This window comes from Rhinolophus ferrumequinum, chromosome 7, assembly GCF_004115265.2.
Source record: "Rhinolophus ferrumequinum isolate MPI-CBG mRhiFer1 chromosome 7, mRhiFer1_v1.p, whole genome shotgun sequence".
Classification (NCBI taxonomy): domain Eukaryota; kingdom Metazoa; phylum Chordata; class Mammalia; order Chiroptera; family Rhinolophidae; genus Rhinolophus; species Rhinolophus ferrumequinum.
In genome coordinates, this window is record NC_046290.1 from 83663029 (window position 1) to 83684464 (window position 21436).

Below are 21436 nucleotides of genomic sequence, written 5' to 3' on the forward strand. Positions count from 1 at the left end.
TTAGGGGTGTGGCAACGCAGCCGCAATATGGCAGACACAGTTCGCGTGCCGGCCGCTGCAGACCCTCTTCCTAGACCTACCATGGCTCAACCAGGGACTTTGAACCTCAATAACGAGGTGAGCAGCGAGGTCTGAGAACCTGTGGGGCTGACTTTGAGGTCGTTCAGTTGGGCTCTACTGCGTCTTGCTGAAGGGCCCGTGATCTGGCCCGGGGCAGGGATAGGGTGTGCGGCTGCGGCAGCTTTTTTGGTGGGCCTCGCCTGGTTTTCCGGAACCTGGAGCATGGCAGCGGTGACACCCCTTCACGGTTTCTAGGTGACTGAAACAAGAGCCGTGTCTCTGGCCTTCAGGCCCGATGAATTTTTCTCTGTGGGACTTTAGGGAGTTCATTTAATGTCTATATTGAATGCCCTCGTCTGTAAAACGAAACTTCGTGGTAGTATATGGTACCTTCCTCACTGGTTGTGAGAAATGAATTGGAATATGTCAGGTGTTTGCAGTGTCTGACAATAAACTCTTAGTACAGGTTACCTGTCTTTTATTGGCAGCCGAAAATATCGGGAAGGGATTGAGAACTGTAGTTTCTCCTAAGAAATTACTGATCTCGAATGAGATCGTACGTATCGTTCATGATGATGGACGCGCAGAACCTTGTTTCTTCTTCCACCTACTGTCCCATTTCTTTGCTTTCATTTATAGCAAAACTTCAAGAGCTGTTTTTATAGTTGCTGTCCCCAATTTCCCTTCTGTTGTTCTTTTAAATCCAGTCTCATCAAACATTTGCTCTCATCACCGCCACCAAAACGTGCTAATGTCCCAGGCTACTCTTTCTCCCACTATCCCCTTTCCAGTTTCTCCTTCTATTCAAGGGAGTCATAAGTCACGTGAAGACTAAGAGTAAGCTAGAAAAGCAAGGATCGCATGAGGACCGGACAGCTACAGCAGAGGAAGTTCTTTATCCTCTTTATTCAGTGAATATGTAAGTGTCTGCTATAAGCAAGGCACTGTTCGCATTATATACAGTTGTGTAAGACATGCTTCCTATTTTCAGGCAACTGAAACTCAGGTAGGAAAACGTAAGCAGCACCCATCTATGGTACAGAATAATACCCAGAAAAACAAGTAGTGCAGAAAAGTTTCCAAAGAAGGCAAAGTGAAGTAAGTGATGTTTGTTGTTGGTATTTAAGGATCTTATGCAGGAATTGCAGTCAGTGATTCAGCAAAAGGGAAGAAGGCATTCCAGCAGAGGGATTAGTATAAGCAGGGAAGGAGTGGTAGTAGGAAACCCCTTAGATGGTATAGGGCCAGATAACACTTCATTAATGATAACTTGTGGGATGAAGTAGGAGATAAAACTGAAATATACTACTCCCGAAATGCCAGGTTAGTAAGGCTGGATTTCACTTGGCAGCGGAGTACAGGGTTTATTGAAGAGGAAGACTCTGAAGGTGTTTAGCATATATTATATTCGTAAATGTATGTTAAGCTTGTGTTAGTTCCAGAAAACATTTGGTGGGCTTTTTTCCATTAGATTACCTAGTGTGGGGACAGAGCCCCAAAAAGCAGTTTCCAGGCTCTCGGCCTCACAAAGAAAGGTGCTGGCTCAGGTAGTAAATGGCCATCAACTGTGATTCTGTGGCCATCAGCTGTGGCTAGTTGGCCGTCAGCTGTAACCAGTGAGCCACTAGCCATGAATATAACTGCCGTGGCTGGGCTAGCAAAAAAGGGGGGCTAGCAAGGAGATGGTGGCTGAGTCTGCAAGTGGAGCAGTGAGGGTTGAGAATTGTGTGGCTCCTGTTTCTTGTTTCCAACCCAGCCGCCAGTGAGAGTATAGTGGTGTGACTCCCCTACCTGTGGCTCCGTGGGTGTTCCTTTTTGGCCTCACCATGTCCTCCGTTCTTATGTGGGGAGTGGGAGCAGAGACCCCGCAGGCTGCCCCGCGTGACACATGGCGTAGTCGGCAGGATCCCCCGCACGACACATGGCGCAGCGAGCAGGGTCTCCCGCATGACACCTAGGAAGTATAAAAGACTTTAATCAGAGTGATGTCCTTGGGAATTCACTGGAAATACTAGTGAGCTTCCTGATCAATTTGAAATTACTCTGAGAGTAATGACAGTGTGGCGACAGTCCCAGAGAGCAGTTTCCAGGCTCTTGGCCTCAGGAGGAAAGGTGCTGGCTCGGGTATAGATGGTCGTCAGCTGTGACTAGTTGGCCATCGGTGGTTTCCGGTTAGCCATCAGCTAAACAAGGCCACTCTGTTTACCTCCGGTTATGCCACTCCCCTCTGTCCCCCACGACCTGCGTCTCTGTACTTGCACGACACTGGCCTTCCTCCACTATCCAGCATAGCACTCTACACACTCTTTGCTATGCTTTTCCTTTTACCTGAGACTCCTTTTCCTCTCGTTATTCATATCATATTTCTGCTTTACTTGTCACTTTCTCAGGGAAACCATTCTTGACTTTCATTTACCCCTTATATAAGCTCTTCTAGCACCACTTCTTTTAAAAAGCACTTGTAATAGTTGTTTAGTTTGTGAATGTGAATGTGAGAGATTTCTTATTCCCTCCACCTGACTACGTTTTTGTTCACGATCATATCCTCAGTACAAATCTTTTGAATGAGTAATTTGAGGCATCATTTTTATTATCCTTAATAACTTAAATTAGCTCTTCTTAAGTGAGATCCAGGAATGTATTTCAGGGATCCTATAACCTGCCTGTAATTTCATGTTTGTATGTCTGTCTCTGGGATGAAAAGAATCCATAGGTTTGATCAGATTCCCAACCGTTTGTAAATCTCTGGTAGTATTATCTTTGGGATATCGGTACTCATATCTGTGATTTATTAGATTGGAATCCTTGTTTTGTAATTTTTAATTTTTTTCTTTTGTAAAGTTATGTGTTCATCTAATAGAGTATATTTAATTACCCAAAATGTCTTTTGTGAACATCAAAGCCTATTTATAGAGCCACCTCTTATGCTAACTTTCAGTGTCGTCTTCTACCCGTAATAATTCCATTCTTTTCACAAATTTTCAAGGGTAAAGGCTGACATTTAGAGAACACTTCCTGGCTCTAGGTCCTTAAATTGTTAATTCTCCTGAAGTAATGTAAAATTGTACCTTTGAAAAAAAAAAAACCTATACTATTTACTTCATCTTATGATTATTTAATGCATGCTTTATCTTCACCAGTACTTTATGTGGAGAGAATTATTTAACTGACTTATTATAGCAACTTCCCTAACCTCTAGCATAGGACTTTGTCTACGGGTAGTAATAAGTAAATACTTGTTGGACAGATGAAAGTATGGAAGGCTCACCTTAAGTCACTTAATAGTTAAATGAGGAGGGAAAATGTTGTAAATATAGACTTTTTTCTCCCTTCCACTAGAAATAGAGAAAGGATGCACAATTGAAAACAACAGTGCTGTTGTTTTTTAGTGAGTAATGAATTTGCAGAACTAGAGCAGAGTTTGCTGGAGCCATCTGTTTTTTTAGGCAGTAGTGATTTGTAAAATCAGGATTAGGAGATGAAACAATCTGATCAGGTCCTTTAATTCCATAGGAGGGCCGAGGGCTTTTATATAAAACTGACGTTTTATTATTCTTGATAGCAGATTACCAACAAACCCATTAGAAAGTTGCTTTCTATTTTCTATGATAGTAAAGGTAGAAATTAAAGCGAGAATGAAATGATTTGCCTCCAGATGTTGTAAAAGATAAGAATGTCAAAACCTATGTGCTTTTAAAGTTGCAAAGCTCCTATTTCATAATAGAGTGTATTATTTTTTTAATAATTGTTACTGAAATAGTAAATCAGGGTCCATCTATACTAAGAGAACCATTTTCTCTTTGGCTGTTAAACGATTCTGGGAAGGTTTGCTAGGTGGCAGCATATTCTCAGTAATGATTAAGTTGTAGATAAACACCAAGCACTCTAGAATTGTTAAATTGTTGCTCATCAGACATAAAAATAATTGAACAATAAATTATCCAAATGGCCAAATTAGAAGTCCTCCATATAAAACCGTAATTAATTTTGTTAGCTATAAAAAAATTCAAACGTATGGAAAATGATCTAACAAATGGCCTTGTAATCTACTTCCTATATTTTGCAGATATCAGTATTTTGCCATATTATAAACTTAATTCCACCCACTTTATTTTCTTCCTTAGAAGTAGTTATTACTCTTTTAGGAAGTTGTTTTTCTCACCCAAATTTTTCATAATTTTAGTAACATATATATAAGATATATAGCCTTGCTAATATCCAGTGTATAGTATTGTGTTGTATATTTTTAAATTTTGCATGTGTGATATTGTACTGTATAAATGCAGTATCATACTATGCATATCACTCTAAAAGTTTCTTTTATCAAATATTTTCAGGGCTTATCCATGATAATACATGTAGATCTCCTGCATTGATTAAAAATAATACATTGTGTATACTTTAGACAATATATTCTCTCTTATTCAACATTTTATAAGAATGTTGCAATGAATAGTTTTGTGCATAGACTTTTGCTGTTGGGGATGTGTCTTCCAAATAGATTCCTAGAAGCAGGATTTTGTTAGGTATTGCCAGTTTCCTCTAGAAGGAGTATACCAATTTGCATTCCTACTAGCAATGTATGAGAGTGCCTGTTTCCTCAGCCTCACCAGCAGAATGTGTTGTCACAGTTTTTTGTATTTGCCAGTCTGATAGATGAGTAATGAATAACCACAAGTCTTAATGTATTCTAAGAAACACAGTTATACTTAGATTTTTATTAGCACTGCACATTCCCCTACAACAATACTAGCTAGCTCTTGGAGTTGTTTTCTACTAACGATGGGTTAATTCAAATGAATGACAAAGTCAGTACATTAGTAAAAGAGGCTGGCTAGTTGACTGGCTAGCAGACAGCCAATTAAGAGTCAGTTCACCCATCCCCTTAATCTCCATTTAAATCGCCAGTTATAAAAATAGTCACCAGGATATAAAGTACAGTATAGGAAATATAATCAATAATATTGTAATAACTGTGTTTGGTGTCACATGGGTACCAGACATCGGGTTGATCACTTCATAAGGTGTATAAATGTCTAATCACTGTTTTGTACACCTGAAACTGACAATATTGTATGTCAATTGTAATTGGAAAATAAATTATTTTTAAGTGGGAGTATCATAATTTAAATGCACCTACTTTAAACTTTCAATAAGAATGTTTAATTGAAAAAAAATAAAGTCAATTCAAACTGCATTTACTTTGTGGACCAAAGTTTGCTCTCAGCTTTGAAGATCAGAAACTTGCTATCATTATCATCCCAAAAGTGTAGCTTATTCTCTCAAAAGCAAATTCACATTAACCATAAGCTTATAAGTGACATATTAAGGAGAAAGGTAGTTTATTAAGAAATTTATCTAATGTAGACAGCGATGTTCACATTGTAAAGCACACTTTTTTTCCCTGTCTACTGATTGACATCGGCTCCTTGGAATGTAGAACCACAGAAAGGGTTTTAGTTGCGTGAGTCAGTGTTGGGCTATGACGCATCTCTCCCTGTAATTGAGTTATTCCAGTACACTTTGGGTTTCTCAAGTCTCTGAGTCTGGGCAACCCTCCTTTGGGATCTTCTTGAGTTGGACACTGTTAGCTTTCACTCTTTTTGGTTCCCTTTCCTGTTTATGTTGTCTCTTCCCCATATGCACAAATGGTCGTTTCCCAAGGAAGTATAATAGCTTTCCAGTTTATTTATGATCATAGTTTGTACTGTCTACGCAAGAGGTGATCCAGGTTACATTACTGTATTCAGACTGTACCAGGGGGGCATCTGTATGTCTGGATTCTAGATGACACCTTGCTGTTAGCACGTGTATGTTGTGTGTGTACACGCATGCACACGCGTCTTTACTCTTTTTCTTCTGCTCTTAGAGATTATATTAAATGCATTCTTTTGCTGCTTGGAAGCACTCAGTTTATGCTTGTCAGTCTTGGTGATCATACCTTCTGATTTGTCCTTCAATTTTTGTCTTCAAATTCTTTCTTTCCACTTTTCTTTCACTTTGTTTCTTCTGTCAGCACATTTCCTTTCCATTATTATGTCTCTGTTTTCGCCTTGCTCACAGTTCTTTCCTTCTCTCCCTCCCAAACTATATCATACCCTTATTACATTTCTAACATTGATAGATCTATTTACGATTGGTTGGAGAATTCACCAAAGCTTATTGCCTTTAAGTAGTACATTGGCCTTCTGGTGATATTGGTTGTTTTCAGCCAATTTGTTGACTTCTGGGATGTCTGTCAAACAGCTTCATAATTACTGAGTGGCAAATGAATTGGCAGCCCATTAAGTCCTAACTAAAATGCTGTTGGTAGCTGTTCATCAGCTTTGCAGAAATAAATTTACATACTTGGAGAAAACTAAGTGCTTGGAGTGAGAAGCGAAAAGAAATAAAAGTGTAATTCCATTTTTACATAAAGTAAATATACTTACTTTTTAAAATATATTAAACTCACCAAATTTTCCTACTGCCTGTACACAAATGCTGAGAAAGGTAATAACCTAGAAATGCATTTTTTGGCATTAGCATAAAACTAAGTACATGAAGCATTCCCTTTGCTTTTAGATTCCCTTATGCAGTAATGACAAACATAGTACTTCTTAAATTGGAATTTTAAAATTGGAGTCTAGCTTTCCCATGATTGGAATGTAACCGAGGACCAACTCTGCCCACTGCTTATTAGTTAAGTTTGGTTAAAAGTAGTTACCAAACAGTATATAGTCTCATAACCTGCAGTGTACAACGTTTGTTAATATATTTTAATGCATAATTTATCACTTTTAGTTTATTTTATGAATTACTTAACTTTCAGGAAAACATACCGTAAACCCCTATTATGCTGCTTATGAAATACCGCAATTCTTTTTTTCACTTAAACCTAGTCTAAATGGCTTTTCATTTATGCAAGCATGATTTTTTTTGTCCTAAATAGATCTAACTTTGAAATAAATTCCAAAGAGATTAACATATCTAGTGGGAAAGAAACCTGATTATTCTTCATTCTGTTACTGTATAATACATTTGAATCAGTGAATGAATAAGTGAGTATTGCCATCTTTCTGGTCTTTTATTTAGCAAGTATTGAACAATTAACTGTATGCCATTCACTATTTTAGGTGTTAAGATGCAGTGTTGAGTAAAACAAGATACTTGACCTTCACTGAGTTTACAACTTACTAGGAGAAAGACACATTAAACATAATCAGATTAAAAGCAGAATGTTAAAATAATGGTCATGATAAGTTCTAGAAGCACTTATATTCGGGAATTTTGACTCTCAGGGAGGCCAAAAAAAGATTTTACTGAGAAATGACAATTGAACCAAAACCAGATAAGATGGTAAGAAGCTAACATGGGGCGGGTGAAAGAGCATTCCTCCCAGGAAACAGCAGGAGTAAAGATTTGGTGGTAGACATGAGTACACTAAGGGGGAAGAAGGACTGAAAGAGCAATTGGAAACCATTGAAGAGACTTAAATACAGGTGTGACATGAAGTCTGTGGTTAAAAATGTATTCTCTCTGAGTTATGGGTAAATTGGAGAGGGGCAAGAGTGGATGTAGAGAAACCCATTACCAGTAACGCAACCAGGAGAGCTAGCAGGTCAAGATAGGAAGAAAAAAAAAGTGGTACAATATGAGCAATAACTAGGAGATATAATTCACAGGACTTAGTGATATATTTATTTTGAGGGATTTAGACACTAGCGCTACCTATAATGAGTCCTAGCTTCATAACGGAAAGGATTATTCCATTCCTGGAAGCATGAAACACCAAAAAAGGAATCCAGCTGGGGATGAAGAACATGGACTCAAATGTGAGGTGTTAGGTCTGGAGCTAAAAGGGAGATCTCAGCTGAAGGTGACAGTTTTTGAGCCATCTTTGTTTAGGTGGCAAACTAAAACAACATAACACACATAAGGTCCCTTAGGGCTAACGAGTGCATTGTGAAAAGAGGAGCTGCCCTAGGAGTGCCTCTGAACTCTGAACACTTTATGACCGATTAGAGGGGGATGAGCCTTCAAATACCAAGATGGAGTGGCTAGAGAGGAAGAAGGAAAACCAGGAGAGGATTCTGTCATATGTCATGGAAACCAAGGGAGAAGTGTTTCAAGAGGAGGAACAGTGTCAACAGTGGTCAACAGTGTCGAATTCTGTGAGATTTCAAGTAAAATGAAATCTGAAAAATTCCTGTTAAATTCAGCGACTTTTAGAAATCACTGGTGCCCTGGACACCACAGACTGTAATTTCACAAACGGGAATTATGTGGCATGCAGAAATGGAGATAGTGAGTTAGAACATCTCTAAGAGCTTGGCTCGGAGGCAGCGGAAGAGAGGGTGTTCCTAGTGAACTTTGTGGTGAGGGTATTTTGTCTTATCTTTAACGAAAGTGACTCAGGCATGATACATCAGTGGGAAACATCCATTTAAGGGATTGGCAATGCTAGAGTGAAGGGTAGTCTATAGTTAGGGTTTTAGGGTGCCAGAAAGGATGGGATCCAAAACATAGTTAAAAGGGAAACCTCACATATATGTGGAGTTATTTCTTATATTGTAACTTTATGAATAGAAGAGGGTGGGTGATACAAGTACATTTGTATTTAACGTAGTAGAAAAATGACCGTACCCATCTGATGTTTATGTTCTCCGTGAAAGTGAAGGAAAGATGAAGAGGAAGGTCAGATGTTTTAGGAAAGCCAACGGGTTTAAAATAGTCATTGTATAGTGAGTTGACAAAAAATAAAAATAAAAGGGATTGTATTGGAGTGCTGTGATAAAGAGCCCAGAATGTTGTTTTCATCCTCGATTAACTACAGGGATTGTTAACTAGAGGGATAGGTGAGCTTAAGGTATTGACCTAAACTGGCTAAAAGGAGAAAAATTAAAAGAAAGGACTAACTGAACTGTTTGAAAGGACAGGGCTCAGTGAATTACTGATCCCGGTGAAGTTAAAAACGATGGTGGTGGGTGGAGTGGAACAAGCCAGCTGATAGAAATGGTGCTCAGTGTGGAGGATTTGAATTTATGGTTTTAGAAACAGAATAGTTATGAGTGATGGCAGGGACCACAGTGTGACCATGGAAGTGGGGGACAGAGAAGGATTAATTTAGGTCATTAGAAAAGAGGAAATCAACAAGTGAGATGTAATATTGGATGAGTTATTTAAGTGGACGTCTCGTCACCCAGAATGATAGCAAAACGTAGGGTGGAGAGAAACTGTAAGTTGGTTTCCAGTATATAGAAAGGGGTGAATGATATTAATGAAAAGTAAGCAAAGGTGTTATAGCCAGCCAGATGCAAGAGCTTTAAAGAAATAGAATGATAATTATATTGTTTTGGCAAGAAGAATTGGAGGGATTGTGTGTGCCAGGCACTCTTGCAAGGCATAGAAAACACTGTGAATATTGCAAGCCCCTTGTCCTCTAGGAGCTCAAAAACTATAGAAAAAGACTGTCACGTGAGCAGTCAGTGACAATACAGTGACATAGATGCTGCCTGTGGAGTATATGGCGAACCAAGGATGGAATGGTTATCTCTAACTGAAGAAATCATGGAAGGTTTCACAAGAAAGATTATATCTGCACTGAATTTTATGTAGTTCCTAAAGTGGAGGAGGGGAAGAAAAAAATTATAGAAGGAATTATAAGATGTATGATGGCTCATAACAATGATAGACAAAACATACACTCAAAACGATAGCATCCCGTTATACTAAGTACTATTAGAGCACGTAGTTCTTCAGCAGAATGTTTCCATCTCTTGGACAGTAATGTTTTTTGTTTTTTTTCTGTTCAGAGTTCAGCGTTGTTCTGTAATGGGATGATTTAAAGTGTGTGTGTGTGTGTGTGTGTGTGTGTGTGTGTGTGTTAGTGTTAGAACGTTGATTTAGTCCTTCATTGTTTATAAAGGAAGTTTGATTTCATCAAACTATGAATATAAACAAAAATTTGGTTAAACTGGTAGACTTAATTCATAATATGAAGAATCGGAGTATTAATTTTTCTTGAATTAATACCCTTTCTAATTTTGGCTTTATTCCTCAAAGGTTGTGAAGATGAGAAAAGAAGTGAAGAGAATCCGAGTTTTGGTTATCCGAAAACTTGTCAGGAGTGTTGGCAGACTGAAGTCAAAAAAGTTAAGTCATGTAAAGTAGTGATCCTATGACTAATAAAATGTCAAAAGTTGTTTTTATTCAATATTTACATAGTTTGAGGGTGGGACCCAGAGGAATAATTAAATATCTTACTCATACAGTACTTTGTTTTATATTTAGAAAGGATCTGAGTGAGTTAAAATGTGCTGTGTCAGCTTGTCCTTACATGGTTTGGACCATATTCGCTTAAGATACTTGATGAATTCTGCTGTTTTTTCAAAACTCTCTTTTCGGCCTTTTCAGAATGAAAGTCCTTTGGGGTTATGTATGTGTTTCATATTATTAGAAGTTATTTTAAGATGTTGATGCAGTTTAGCAAATCTCGTAATACTTTGAATCAATTATAAAGATTTCCTATCACTTTATTCCTTGAATTGCTCATTAACTTGAAATCTTCAGTACCTTGTGGAAGTGTTTATCAAAACCTTCTGTTCCATCTAAATTTTTGAAAAAATAGTATTTTGTATTTTCAGTGTCACAAGTAGTAGAGAAAAAGTATGTTATTATATTTTTTATACTTAAAGCATGAATACTTCCAAAGTCTTCAAATGTGTTTTGTTCTGATTAATTTCTTGTGCTTTCTTTCATTAATGTTGTGGAAGGTGACCTTCATCTCTGATTTAATCAGACATTAACATCTTTATGTATTCCTTTAATTCCAGAGAACAAATTTTTATTTAATAAAACTATATCCATCCTTTAATTGTAGCTTATAGAACTTACATTACATTAAATACAATGAGCTATTAAGTGATTGATTAAAAATATTATCTGGCCTTCCCATTAAGGAATTAGAAAGAAGCTGTCTATCAGTGGTAATAGTCATTAATATGCCAGGACAGTGCTTATTTTTGCCAAAACCTTGGGTTTGTTGATGAAATTAGGGTATGTGTTGGTTAGGGGGAGGATAATGTAGGATGACAGTTTGTTATTTAGAGATTTATCATGCTTTTCTAAAAGAAATGAAGAGACTATTATTATAAGTTTATAATAAACGCTTTTCCTGGCTACGTGTTATAATGTATTTTTTGCAGGGGTACCGAAGATGCACTGTTAAAAAACCAGAGACGGGCACAACGATTGCTGGAAGAAATCCATGCCATGAAGGTGAGGACTAGTGTGGGTGTATATATATGTGTGTGTGTGTGTGTTTCTGTGTCTCATGTAAATCTGTATTTTGTGTACGTTTGGTGTTAACTTATTTGGATATTGCACGTTGACTACGACTTGTTTTATGGTCTGTTTGGTGAAGACTCTAGTACATTTAGAAAATTGTAATATGTTTAAGCTTGCATTTGTTTTTTTTTTTTAATTATTGAATTTGGTAAAGTATTAGACTAATTTGAGTCAAAACTATGCCAAACTAAACTCATCTATGTTTCATAATACCTCATGCCTAACGTTTTTATTTTTACTGTAACTTTAGGCATGAAATCTAAGTTAAATTTGAGAATTAAAGTGTTCATGCTATTTGGTAATGTAGATGGGGATATTGGTGGCTGACATCATGCTTTGCGTATTGCCAACTCAATAAATTTTTGTGTGGTGGTGTCAGCATTTTATTCAGCTCTGTAGTAACTCGAAATAAAATTAGTATTGGACCAAAATGATCTGTATTTTTGTTTCTTTCAGCCAGACTCTTCACTAGTATAATTTTTAGGTCTTCTCGCTGCTCTTACTTTGTGGAAACTTTCATTTACCAAATGACATACTATTAAATGTCTGGGAGACTGTTATATTGCAGAACTTAAAAACAACATTTGGTACCAGCAATTATCTTAATTGCAGGGTCATTTTGCATGTATGTTTGACTATTACATTTTGGTATAACTTCCAAGTTTTGAGATAGGTAAAAGAACAAGAGAATCCTCTAAACATATTTTAATTGAATTTGATTATCAAAGAAAGCTCCTCGCCATTTTTTTCTTTTTAAAGGGATGGTAGTGTTTTATATGTCAAAGTTATCAATTAATTTGAATAGAAACAGGACATGATTCTTCTTTGGTATAAGGTAATTTTATTTTATTGTTTTTTGTGGGGTTGTTTTTATTTGTTTTATTTTCACAGGACTGCAAAATTCATGAAATCTATTTGATATATCTTCTTTAATCCTCTTTTTTCCCCAGTCATTCAGTCAAAATACTCTATGTTTGCCTCCTCATTATCACTTGTATCACTTTGGATTACGTATCATTTAGGCTTTTTCATATACCATTTTTCCCCATGAAATTCTTATGAGAAATAAAATTCTTAGAGATTTTTGTTTTGAGGATAACACTAAGCTAGGAAGTTAATGTATATTATATCCCTTTCTCTCTCACTTTTTCTTAACCAAGGTCCTTACTAAATTATTGCATTCCTTACCTATATTTTTCCCTGTAATTTCTTCTGAATAGTCATTTTTGTAGTCTTAAATTATTCAGAGGCTTTGAGCTATTATATAATTGCTGATTTTATTTTACCATGGAAAGGATGCGTTATATATAATAAGCCTATATGCAGTGTGTGAAGAGTTAGAAGATAAAAGTCATTAATCTTTAGAATACTTCCCTTCTATAACTCTCAGTAATGGATTTAGTTTAGTTAATCATAAAGTTGTCCTGTTTGATCTGTGTGAAACTTGTCCTCTGTTATTCTTAAAACCTCATCAGAAATAAGAAATCAGTGATAAAGTTCATAGGTTTACAAGATTACTATTTCATGACCGTAGTTTTCTTGTTTCTTTTTCCTTTCTGCTTTTTTCTTGTGATTATATAAAACCACTATGGAATTGTTGCATCACAGAAAGCTAAAATCCATAGCCTACGTAGTCCTCTAATTCATAAAATTAATAGTGTGTGTATTTCTTGAATTCATGGCAGTGGTTACGGTCATCAAATGGATGCTCTGAATTCATCTTTTTTACAGTGCTATTTAAAAGCTGGATTAAATTTAAATACAAAAACCAGGAAAAAATAACACTATGCATTTGCTTTTTTTAAATGTCAATTTTCATCATTTATGATTCTTTTACAAAATTGGTCTACTTTTCTAAAATAAGCAAATATATAGAGCATTTTTTTTTTAAGAAAGTTCGTTTGTTACTTCTTTAAAAAGTGTTTATCATGTACATGGGAGTATCAAAGAAATAGTCACAAAACAGAAAATTCACAGTCTCAATTAAATTTGAAGAAAAACCTCTACTTATTCATTTTTCCAGATGAATTTTTTCCTTGGCTCATATACCACTACATTTTTATAGCCTTGTTCATGACATACTGTCCTATACTTGTTTTCTATGATAATAGGGTATTTTGTTGCAAGATGACTTCCTCAAGATGAAAACCTGAGATATTTTTAGAAATGGGAGTATGTCTTTTCTGGCCAAGAAAAAAAAAAAAGCCCTGATCTTTATGATACTATAAAATCATAGGTTCCAATTTTATAGACTATACTGCAGGAATACCAAGTCTTTGCTGCCTTTTCCAATAGTATTCCTGCTTTTAACTTTGATACTAGTATAAATTCTGGCTTCTGAAACAGTTCCTTTTTCTTTGGAAATTGAAGTAGCTTATGAACTGTTTTTTTAATTTATTAAACTTATTGTGGTCACATTGGTTAGTAAAATTATATAGGTTTCAAGTACATAATTCTGTAACATCTATATATCACATTGTGTGCTCACCACTCAGTCAGTTCTCCTTCCATCACCATATATTTGACCTCTTTACCCTCTTCTACCACCCTCCTCCCCCTTATCCTCTGGTAACCACTAAACTGTTGTCTGTGTCTGTGAGTTGTTTGTTTATTTTGTTCGTTTGTTGCTTTCAGTTTTATATCCCACATATGAGTGAAGTCATATGGTTCTCTACTTTTTCTTCTATTAACTTTTTACAGATCCCTAAGTTATTTAGCTAGAGAAGCAGATAGTAAAATTAAGGCATGCAGTGAAACTAATTTAAATATAGAAAAATTCCTTCCTCAATAATAAAGGTAATATAACTGGCTTTAACTGAGTATTTACTATTTGCCAGGCACTATATTGTGTTTTATATTTATTGTCTCAGGACAGATGAAAATATTCATAGAAGCATTATAATACTGAAAAGTTAAACACTGTTTAGTGTCAGTCTTTAAAATTTTTTTAGAAATCACTAAATTATAGATTATAAAATTAAATGTAGAGAAAATAAGATGGGAATATCTGTTTACCTAACTGCATTATTTTTTTATTTATTTAATGTTTTTATATATAAATGGAGATGTATCACTTATAAAGTAGATACGTATTCAGGTGGAGACTTTAAAGAATTTTGAAGCAACATGGATTAGAAAACCTTAATACTCATTGTACAGCGAAATATTATAGAAAGCAGAAATTTATTATATGTGCATCCTGAAGGTGTGTGAGAGAGAGACTACTGCATTTTTATATTCTAAGAGTTTTGAAATCTTAGTGTGTGTTGCTATTTAATTTTTACAATAATTTGCAATAATTAATCTCTAACGTATTTCTGAAGCATTAGAGTTTAGTTGAATGTGAAAATGAGAGAAAGTTTATATAGCAATTAGTCATAAACGTGCTTTGGGAATTTTGTGAAAGAGTGAAGGATATTGTTAATCCACAAAGATAGTAAGAGAATAGCTGCTAATCTTTTGAAAATTGAATAAAGCTGTTTTAGTTCTTGACCGTTCAAAATTTACAGCTTTGTGACTATAATTATAAACTGGGTTAATTGTTTGCAGCAGCCCTCAGAGCAGTTGGAACACTGTGTACTAGATACATCCAACATCTTTTGGATGTGTCTGCCTACCTTTTTGTTAGAACATACAAAATAGTATTTCCATCTAACACTGGTGCCCGTAGGCCAAAAGAAAAACAAAGTGGAATGAGTATGAATTGAAAACCACAAAACTGAATTCTAAGTCTTAGAATTGAGGTATAATTAAGATTATGAACTTTGACCTCTGTTGGCTTTAGTTTTTCATCCATAAAATGAAGTGATTGAGTTTTATAAAGTCATGTCTTGCTCCCATGTCCTATTCTTTTATCTCAATTAGTTTGGAGCTTACCACCTTTGCTACCTTACTCTTTCAATCATGAACAAGAGTAGGCTTTTTAGTATTTTTGAAATAGTATTTTTGTTTTGAAATAGTCTAATTGGAATTTATCTTTTAATTATAAAGCAATGGTTGACATGTCTTTATATATCATTATGATAACACTTACACCACTTAAATAATTTACTAAATCAGCAATTTATTTTATATCTTTGATAGGGTGTTTCTAGATGTTTACCCATTAAACAGCTAACGTTTTATCATGATGATAATTTTTTTTTAAGATATGATAATCTCCCTTGTCATCGTAAAGAGACAGATATATTTTGGTATTTAAAAAAAATACATTTCACAAAAAGTAAAACTTTCTAAAATGTTTTATAGGTTTGTGTTTCTTCACAAAGTAAGCCCCAGACTGATAGTTTGTTCTTATTGGTCCCAGAGGAAAAGTTGCTTTCTTCAAACTTTTTCTATTCAGGGCCAATCCCTCTTAATGTGCTGTGTCCCTTTCTTTTTTCTTCTTTATTACTCATGCCTAATTTTACTTATAGCTTCAAACTCTCCCTTAGCACCCGTCATTATCCTTTAACTATCTCCCAGTTTCTTCCTTTCCCCCTTTTATGAGAAGAGCATCTTTAATAGTATAGCCACGTTGGTCTCAACTTCTCCTCACTTCCTATTTCCTGAGCAACCCACTCAGTTTTCTACCTGCCTCTTCATCCGTTTCCTTGAATAAGATTGACTCTGACCCTTATATGCTGGTGTTCCCCATAAGTTCTTTCTTTCCCACTTTACACTCTCTAACATGGCTACTTGCAAGTTTAACTACTGTCACTATTTGGGACACTTCATAATCTCTCTCTGATGCAAATCTTTCCTGTAAGATCTTCACTGTTAATATTCAGCTCCACTTAGGTGCTTTCAGCTGCACCTGAAACTCAATATTTTACATGATCACTGATCTTAGTTAAAAAGAGTTATTAAGATTGTGGGGTTTCTTATGAAGCCTAAGGGCAAACACTGCATTTTAACCTCACCAGGAATTAGAATCAGGTGCTGGAGAGCTCTCAGAAACTCCTGTAGTTTGTTTATGTGTTTCTTTCCTGCCCCTTTTCCCTCCATTTTTGCTTCATCTCTGCCTTTCCTCATCTTCCTCCCATCCTGCCCACTCTGCAGCTTCCTCTCACTTCCGTTCTCTCTGACTCTCCAGACAGCTTTCATTCCATAGTTATGGCCAGGGCGCCCTTACAGTGTCATCCTCAGCTCCAGAATCCTCATGCTTTCTGTTCAGGGGAAGAACCCACACTGGCCCAAGTTCTCGGCCTGTCTTGGGTTAATGTCCATCACTGTTCTAGGCAGTTGTGATGTTGGGGTAAGAGGGTACGGGGTGACGTATTGTAAGGTAGAGAAGGGAAGATGTGAGCAAATATCCCCAAAGATGTTAGTATCTGAATATAGATCCTAACATTTCATACCTTGCCACCCCCATTCTAATGTTCTTCTGTTCCTGATTTTGGTTTTAATATTATCATTCATCTAATTTCCTAAGCCAGAAATCTAGGAATCCTTTTGAATTCCCTTCTTTATATTAGCTACTTTATATTCCCAAATCTTGCCCTTCACCAAGACCTATTATTTTTATCTCCTAGATATTTTACCATTTCTTGGTTCAGCTTATTATTTTTCCCTTGGAGAAATAATAAACTTTCTGCCTCCGGTCTCACCCCACTTCGAATCACATTCTACACTAGAACCTTCCTAAAATGCAGATCTGATCAGGATTCTCTCCTGCATGACATACAAGGCCTTTGTGATCTGTACACTAGCTACCTTTCTTCTCCACCTATAAATAACATCTACCTATCCCATACTTACTGTTCCACCTATATTGAACCCCAGACATACCAATCTATTTTATGCCTCCTTGCCTTTCATCCGGAGTTTTACACGTAGCACAAATAAAAACTTACTCCTTACTTTAATATCTAATTCTAATTCTTGTTCTAGGACACTTTCCCTGACACCACCACTCTGACCCTTGGAGAATTAATCATTTACCACATCTTCTGTATATTCCCTTTACCTTTATATAATTCTACCATCGTGTTGGATGAGTCTGCTTTCATGCCATTCCTACTTAGCTAGACCGTCTTAGGAAAATAGGTTGTTTTACTCAATTCTTTGTCCCCAACACCTAGTAATGTCAGCTACATACTGGGGGCTGCCTGGCTGGGCTGACTGAGTGAGTTTTCAGATAAAATTGGCGTGTGTAGAATATTGAGATTACTCTGAATCTCACTAGATAAGTAGAATCTTACTGAACTGTTACTAAGAAGAGTCTGCAAGCCAAGACTTGTTTTTGTTTTTTGATGTTAAGTTTGGCTTTAATGTTAAGTGTCCAAAATAAAAGAATGGGTAGGCTTTTCATTTCACAGTCAACCTTGGCCAGTTCTCTAAGGCCATTTAACTTATAATTTAATTTTTTGAAAGAGACGACTTTTATTGCCCTGATTTAATATCCTTCTGTATTCAACTTGTGACATGTGAAATGATAAACAGGAAGTCATAGTGGAATTTTAAAAGATAATTATAGCATATACTGCTCTCCTCACACATATAGCAGTATGTAGAAACAGATCATCACGCTGGAATTCCAGTTTGCTTCCTGGCATGTGGTTTCTGCAGCAGTAAGCGAGCTTTTTGAGTAGGTCACGTTCCTGAAACTGTTAGCAGTGCTGCATTTTTTATGTGTAGGGGTCATAATTTTCAGTGTAAGCTGTGTTGATATAAAGATGTTATATCAAATCTACAGTGGTCTTAAAATGTTTTTATCTTTTAAATGAGAGTAGTTGTGACAAATAAAAGTGGTATCCATCCCTGTTTTTAAACCTACTTCTATTTGAAAATAAAGGGAAAGTTAGGGGTCTTTCTTGGCAAACGTGATGAAAATGCTGTTACCATTAACAGACATTATATCCACCTAATTTTAAAATAAAAAACTGCTTTTGGAATTACTTCAGTTCAAATAAGCCTACTTCAGAAGCTAATGAGTGTTTAAACAGGATTTAGGGGTAGGAAGTAAGAAAGGAGTATCACATGAGCTTTTTGTCAAAAATGTTTATTTCTTTTTGTTTTATTTTTATTTTTATTTTTTTTTAAGTTTTGTAATTCTGCAAATTTGAACTTACAACCTTGGCAGAATTTTCCTACTAATTGTGAAAGTATCCAAAGCCCTTTTCAACTGTTAATTCGAAAACTTTGGACAACCAATACTAGTATCATAATGTCAGTATGAAATAATGTGGTGATTGAGCAAAGAGGCAAATATTACAACATAGTTTGTTTGAAACACACAATGGGAGACAGAGAGTCCTAGAGTAAAGCAGCAATAATAACAATAAATAACTGGTCTTGAAATAAATCACTTATTCAACGGAGATGTCACCTGAATTTTGGATTAAACGGAAACACATTATTTTCAAACATTTACACTCATTAACATGAGCACATATTTTATATTGTTAGATCTCTATTGTAATGGAAACCATGTATTCTGTTTTCCTGTTAGAATAATTAATGTTAGTATTTTGCTACTTAAAACTATTAATATTTTGTGACAAGAGAAACTCAGCGGTGTCCTTTTCTTTTCTTGAACATGAGTAATTTTATTCTGTTTTCTATACCTGCCACTGAATTGTATAAACTATGTAGTCTTCTAAGAAACAAAAATAATTCCAAGGGCAATGATTGGAATTGAAATTAAAAATGCTTTAATTAAAAGCATTTTCGTTAGCATGCTTCGTTAGGGGCAGAGACTACCGAGTCTCCAGGCCTGCAGTTTTGCTTTTCTGTGCTTCCGGACCTGAGCCCACTGCTGCAACCATGCTGCGCCAAATCCTGGGTCAGGCCAGGAGACATCCAAGTTTGATCCCCCTCTTTGTATTTATTGGAGCCGGAGGTGCTGGAGCAACTCTGTATGCCATGCGCCTGGCATTGTTCAATTCAGATGTCTGTTAGGATAAAAAGAATAACCCAGAACCCTGGAACAAGCTGGGTCCTAATGATCAACACAAGTTTTACTCAGTGAATGTAGATTACAGCAAACTGAAGAAAGAAGGTCCAGACTTCTAAATGAAATGTTTCACTAGAAATCTGCTTAGAATGAAGGTCTTCCAGAAGCCATCCGCAGTTTTCCACTTAACCAGGAAATATTTCCCCTCCAAATGCACGAAATCATGTTGGTGTATTATGTTGGGGTTTACACTGATTAATAAATATCTGAAACTTAGGGAAAAAAATGCTTCTTTAGGAATATACAGTGAAAATGTGTAGTTCACTTATATTCTCTCCTTCTTCAAAACTAATTAAACTGTTTTCAAGGTATATCAGTTTTATGTATGGGTGAGGTAAGGAGAGAAATCCTCACTTTTTAAATTCTTGATTTCTTTTGAAACTCAGTATATTAATGTAGAACTTGTGGGTTTTCGTTGTAGTTAATAATTCTCCACAATCTAATGTAGCATCCCAGTTTATTAATGATTATATATTTTCTTAAGATCCATAAAATTTGCAGCCAGTAAAGAAAAACAAAAAAATACAAATGAAAAAAAGACTAGGAATTTCCAGAACAACTATTATAAATTCCATACACTATTCTGAGGTTAATTACTTTTTAATTTAGAACCTGCTATATATGTAGATGAATCGATTTCTGCCATCAGCTAATAAATCTACTGTTCTGTGGGAAACAAGCATGTGAGTCTGATATACATTATACCACTATTATAATCAAAGAGTTGTAGGAACCTAGAAAAGGCATCTGTTAATTACTTACAGGATTTAGGGAAGACCTTACAGAATGGGGGTACTGAGTTGGAACTTGAAGAGTAAATATGATTCTACTTTGGAAAAGGCAGTCTAGGTAAATAGAGCACACCAAGAAAAAAGCATACGGGTCTGAAAGTTCTGGGTGTGCTTTGGAAGGTCTGCTCTGTACTCTATTTCTGTTACAATATTAACACATTGAGCTGTAATTATTTCTTTATATGTCTCCTTTTTTTGAGCGTAAGGTGTTGTCTTTTTATCTCCAGTGCTTGGTGTACTAATTGGCATAAAGCAGACATTCAACTATTTCATCAACAAATCAATGTCATGGCTGGAATATGGAATGAATAGAGGAACAAAAGGTTGAAGATGGTGGCTGAAGGGTAGATGAGATTACCATTTAAAGCCTTTTAGGAAATGTAGATCAAAGTTTTTGAGTAATCGTATGCATTTTCTAGAAAACTAAGTTTGAAGGAGAGTGGAGGATTGACTAGAGGGAAAAGAGATTGGAAGGGAGATAACTAATTAGGAAGCAGTGACTGACCTAATTTTTTCGTGCATTAAGGAGACGTTTATTAAGCCTATCTTTATGAAAGGTAACGGGCCATGTAATTCATTGTTCCAGCTCTGCAAAAATCTTAGACCATCAGAGAAAGGAACTGGTGCACACAATTTTAAAAACGGTAAGTTATGATAGGTGCTTTGAAAATTTTAAAAGAGTAAGAGATTGCTTCTAGCTAATAAGCAGGAAAGGTTTCCTGGAAGAGATGGCAGTTTAATAAACATATATTAATGTTACTGATTGATCAAATTGATATGATGTCCTTGGTAGTCTTCAAATGAATCCCAGTTAGATAACAAGGATACTGTTTTATGCAACAGCTTTACATCCCAGACTTAAATGTTATTTATAGCACTAGGAAGCTCAACTTCAGGTATATGAACACTGCTAATAATTTAATAATTTTAGTTATTAATATTTAAGCACCTACTCTGTGCCAGGCTCTTTGCTACAACCTACATATATTATCTATAATCTTCAGAGTAGCTCTTCAACGTTCCTATTTAGCCTCATTTTGCTGATGTGAAAACATGGGGATTTAAGGATTAATTGCTTTGCTCAAAATTACACTACTAGAGCTTGACAAACCCAGGATTCATTCCAAATCTATCTGAATCAATAGTCCATATTCTTAATACTCTACTAACCTAACCTCTCATACTTTAACTGCTCAATTTTATTAAGAATAATTAGGTATTATAAAGAAATGTGCTTTTGCATTATAATTTTAATAATCACTATTAGTTGAAAAGTGCAAATAATAATGAAATAATTTATCATCATTGCCTCTTGGGGACA

At 35.7% G+C, this 21436-nt stretch overlaps 1 protein-coding gene and 1 pseudogene across 1 annotated transcript in view; both read left to right on the forward strand.

Moving 5' to 3' along the window:
• Window positions 1-21436, forward strand: part of SRFBP1 (serum response factor binding protein 1) — a 55694-nt gene continuing 34258 nt past the window's right edge. The window contains exons 1-3 of the mRNA XM_033111216.1: window positions 1-117; window positions 10105-10193; window positions 11247-11319. Of these exons, the coding sequence (XP_032967107.1) occupies window positions 28-117; window positions 10105-10193; window positions 11247-11319 (252 nt within the window). The 5' untranslated portion in view covers window positions 1-27. The remainder of the gene's footprint in view (window positions 118-10104; window positions 10194-11246; window positions 11320-21436) is intronic.
• LOC117025325 (cytochrome c oxidase subunit NDUFA4-like) lies at window positions 19135-19383 on the forward strand (annotated as a pseudogene).